This window comes from Limulus polyphemus, unplaced genomic scaffold (genome assembly GCF_000517525.1).
Source record: "Limulus polyphemus unplaced genomic scaffold, Limulus_polyphemus-2.1.2 Scaffold8498, whole genome shotgun sequence".
NCBI classification, from domain to species: Eukaryota; Metazoa; Arthropoda; class Merostomata; order Xiphosura; family Limulidae; genus Limulus; species Limulus polyphemus.
Window position 1 is genome coordinate 2,668 of NW_013674108.1, and position 3,407 is coordinate 6,074.

Here is a 3,407-nt window from a genome sequence, read left to right on the forward strand (position 1 = left end):
TATAATGTAGCCTCTGTATTACTTTACCTGTGTGTAATGTAGCCTCTGTATTACTTTACCTGTGTGTAATGTAGCCTCTGTATTACTTTACCTGTGTGTAATGTAGCCTCTGTATTACTTGACCTGTGTACAATGTAGGCTCTGTATTACTTTACCTGTATATAATGTAAGCTCACTATTACTCTAGCTGTGTATAATGTAGCCTCTGTATTACTTTACCTGTGTGTAATGTAGCCTCTGTATTACTTTACCTGTGTGTAATGTAGCCTTTGTATTACTTTACCTGTATATAATGTAAGCCCACTATTACTTTACCTGTGTATAATGTAGGCTCTGTATTACTTTACCTGTGTAAAACAATTCAAAACTGACAGGAAACTGGTTCTGGTAACCAATAAAATCAGTTCAAGAACTATAGAGGCTACTAACCTCAGCTGACACCAAAGAAAATTATAATTTTTGAAGTATTCTGTAGCCAATTAAAAATCAGATTGCCGGTGCAGATTTTGTACAAATTCAAAGAGAAAACTTGTAATATCAAAAATAATGTTATTGTTGGGCAAACTTTTCTTAATAATGAAGTTGTCCAAATAGATTAGGCAAGGTTTAAAATCATACAATTCAAAATTTGCTTGCATTCTTGATAAGCCAAATGTAAAATTGATTTGCTCAGATAATAATTGTACTGCAAGCAGAATAAAAATAAAAGAATTCTCATGAAACTAGACATAATATTTGGAATAAAAATGTAAGTCGAGAAACCTGGTATATTAATGATGATAGTGTTTGGAGTTTTTTCTCATAACCTAGATTTGTTAAGCCAAATATTATGTGTAGTGATGCTTTTTATCACAAAAACATTAAATTTTTTGTCTGTTTTCAACACAGAGTTCAGGACATTTTGTAAAACTTGCGCTGAAGTTGCAAAAACATGATAAATTCTCAAAAGTTTTGTATCAGTCTTTTTGAATATTAATTTTATCCCTATTTCTCACTACTTTCAATTGCGGATGCAATGTGGTTTCGGTTTTGTTTTTAAAGTAAACTAGCTTACATAAACTTATAATGTGTAGATTTTTTAACATGTTTTCAGATGCTGGATGACCGAGGAAACACAGCTGCTTATCTACTGTATGCTCTCACGAGAATGAAGTAAGTTCTAATAACTATTAAACCTTCTCTTTAGGAACACCATAACCCAGTTGTCAGGTACGTCCTCTATAAACATAATATCCCACTTGTACGTGAATATACTGATACAGATTCCATCTTTTTGTTATGTACATTACACTAGAAATGTAATGAGGTTTGTATATTGTGTCAGTCAACGTAAGAGACTTACCAGTAAATATATAGTTTGACGTGTATTTGAATTGTGAGTATAATGATGAGGCATGGCAGTGAGAAGATAGATTGGTTACCATAAGTGTAAAAAGTACATTTCTTGTGAGTATAATGATGAGGCATGGCAGTGAGAAGATAGATTGGTTACCATAAGTGTAAAAAGTACATTTCTTGTGAGTATAATGATGAGGCATGGCAGTGAGAAGATAGATTGGTTACCATAAGTGTAAAAAGTACATTTTACCAAACTAGCAAGGTAACATGATCATAAAAAAATCAAGTACAATAAACCAAAACTAGTTTGGAAAGTTGTTGATCATCTGTCTTCTAAATCAAATACAAAATTAAGATGAAACACGTTGTTTTCTGGTGTTTTTTTTGTTGTCTTTATTGAGGCAAGTGTTATCCAACGTTCCTGTGCGCATAAGCTAGTCTTGGTGCAGTATGATTCAGATTAAACATGCCCCAGTGTGAGTTTGCAGTATGTTTCTAGTTGAACATAAAAACATCATATAAAAAACACATTTCAGTAATTGTAAGGATGATAAGGTGCAGTAAAAGGGATACCAGACTTGTAGTAGAGTCCTCAAATCACGAGTCCCTGGCTTACACCTGTCGAGTGGTGCAGTAAAAGTGATGCCAGACTTGTAGTAGAGTCCTCAAATTATTACTAGTCCCTGACTTACACCTGTCGAGTGGTGCAGTAAAAGTGATACCAGACTTGTAGTAGAGTCCTCAAATCATGAGTCCCTGACTTACACCTGTCGAGTGGTGCAGTAAAAGTGATACCAGACTTGTAGTAGAGTCCTCAAATCATGAGTCCCTGACTTACACCTGTCGACTGGTGCAATAAAAGTGATACCAGACTTGTAGTAGAGTTCTCAAATCATGAGTCCCTGACTTACACCTGTCGAGTGATCCTGGGGACCATTTCCATTTTAATTGCTTTGGGTTGTTTGGGCATTAGAAAAATCCAAACACCAGAAGGCTAAAATGTTTCAATAAATATTATGCTATATTTCAATCATATGTAGATAGTAAATATTAAAACATTCTGTCTGGGTAATGCAGGAGCTGTAGGGATTAGAAAATAAACTTGACAAGTTTATTTTCTAATCCCTACAGCTCCTGCATTACCCAGACAGAATGTTTTAATATTTACTATCTCCATATGTTAGTTATAGTTATAAATTATAACTATAACTAACATATGGAGATAGTAAATATTAAAACATTCTGTCTGGGTAATGCAGGAGCTGTAGGGATTAGAAAATAAACTTGATTATAACTATAACTAACATATGTAGATAGTAAATATTAAAACATTCTGTCTGGGTAATGCAGGAGCTGTAGGGATTAGAAAATAAACTTGATTTTACTTATAACTATAGCTTTAATAATAATAAATACATCTGCTTACAAACCTGTCAAATCAACTAATGTAAAACATGGCTCTGTGCCTAACTTACTTGTAAGGATGGATTCACGAAAAGTATTTGCTAAAATTAAGTGTCGTCCTCTCACCAAATTTACACAATACTCTACTGGTTGAGTAACTTTTAAAGCCATCTACTACAATTATAAGCAGCTGTAAATGTGTAGGAAAAATAGATGCAAGATGTCTGTTTTTATGCAATGCCTGAAGGTACAATTATTTTTATTGCCAAGAAGCAACATGTTGATGCCAGAAAGAAAGCAAATCTTTCCAAAGTAGAATTTGGTGTGTAAAATAAAATTACAATTACCTCCTAGTCACGAAATGTGTGACTTGAGTACTACTGAGTCTAACTGAAGTAGAATTTGGTGTGTAAAATAAAATTACAATTACCTCTGAGTCACGAAATGTGTGACTTGAGTACTACGAGTCTGACTGAATTTCCAAAGGTAGAATTAGGTGTGTAAAATAAAATTACAGTTACCTCCTAGTCACGAAATGTGTGACTTGAGTACTACGAGTCTGACTGAATTTCCAAAGGTAGAATTAGGTGTGTAAAATAAAATTACAGATACCTCCTAGTCACGAAATGTGTGACTTGAGTACTACGAGTCTGACTGAATTTCCA

The 3,407-nt window shown here is 33.7% G+C and overlaps 1 protein-coding gene across 1 annotated transcript in view; it reads left to right on the forward strand.

Moving 5' to 3' along the window:
- LOC106475386 (arginine--tRNA ligase, cytoplasmic-like) overlaps positions 1-3,407 on the forward strand; it is a 7,830-nt gene that overhangs the window by 2,242 nt on the left and 2,181 nt on the right. Inside the window, exon 3 of the mRNA XM_013936069.2 lies at positions 1,094-1,152. Within this exon, the coding sequence (XP_013791523.2) occupies positions 1,094-1,152 (59 nt within the window). The remainder of the gene's footprint in view (positions 1-1,093; positions 1,153-3,407) is intronic.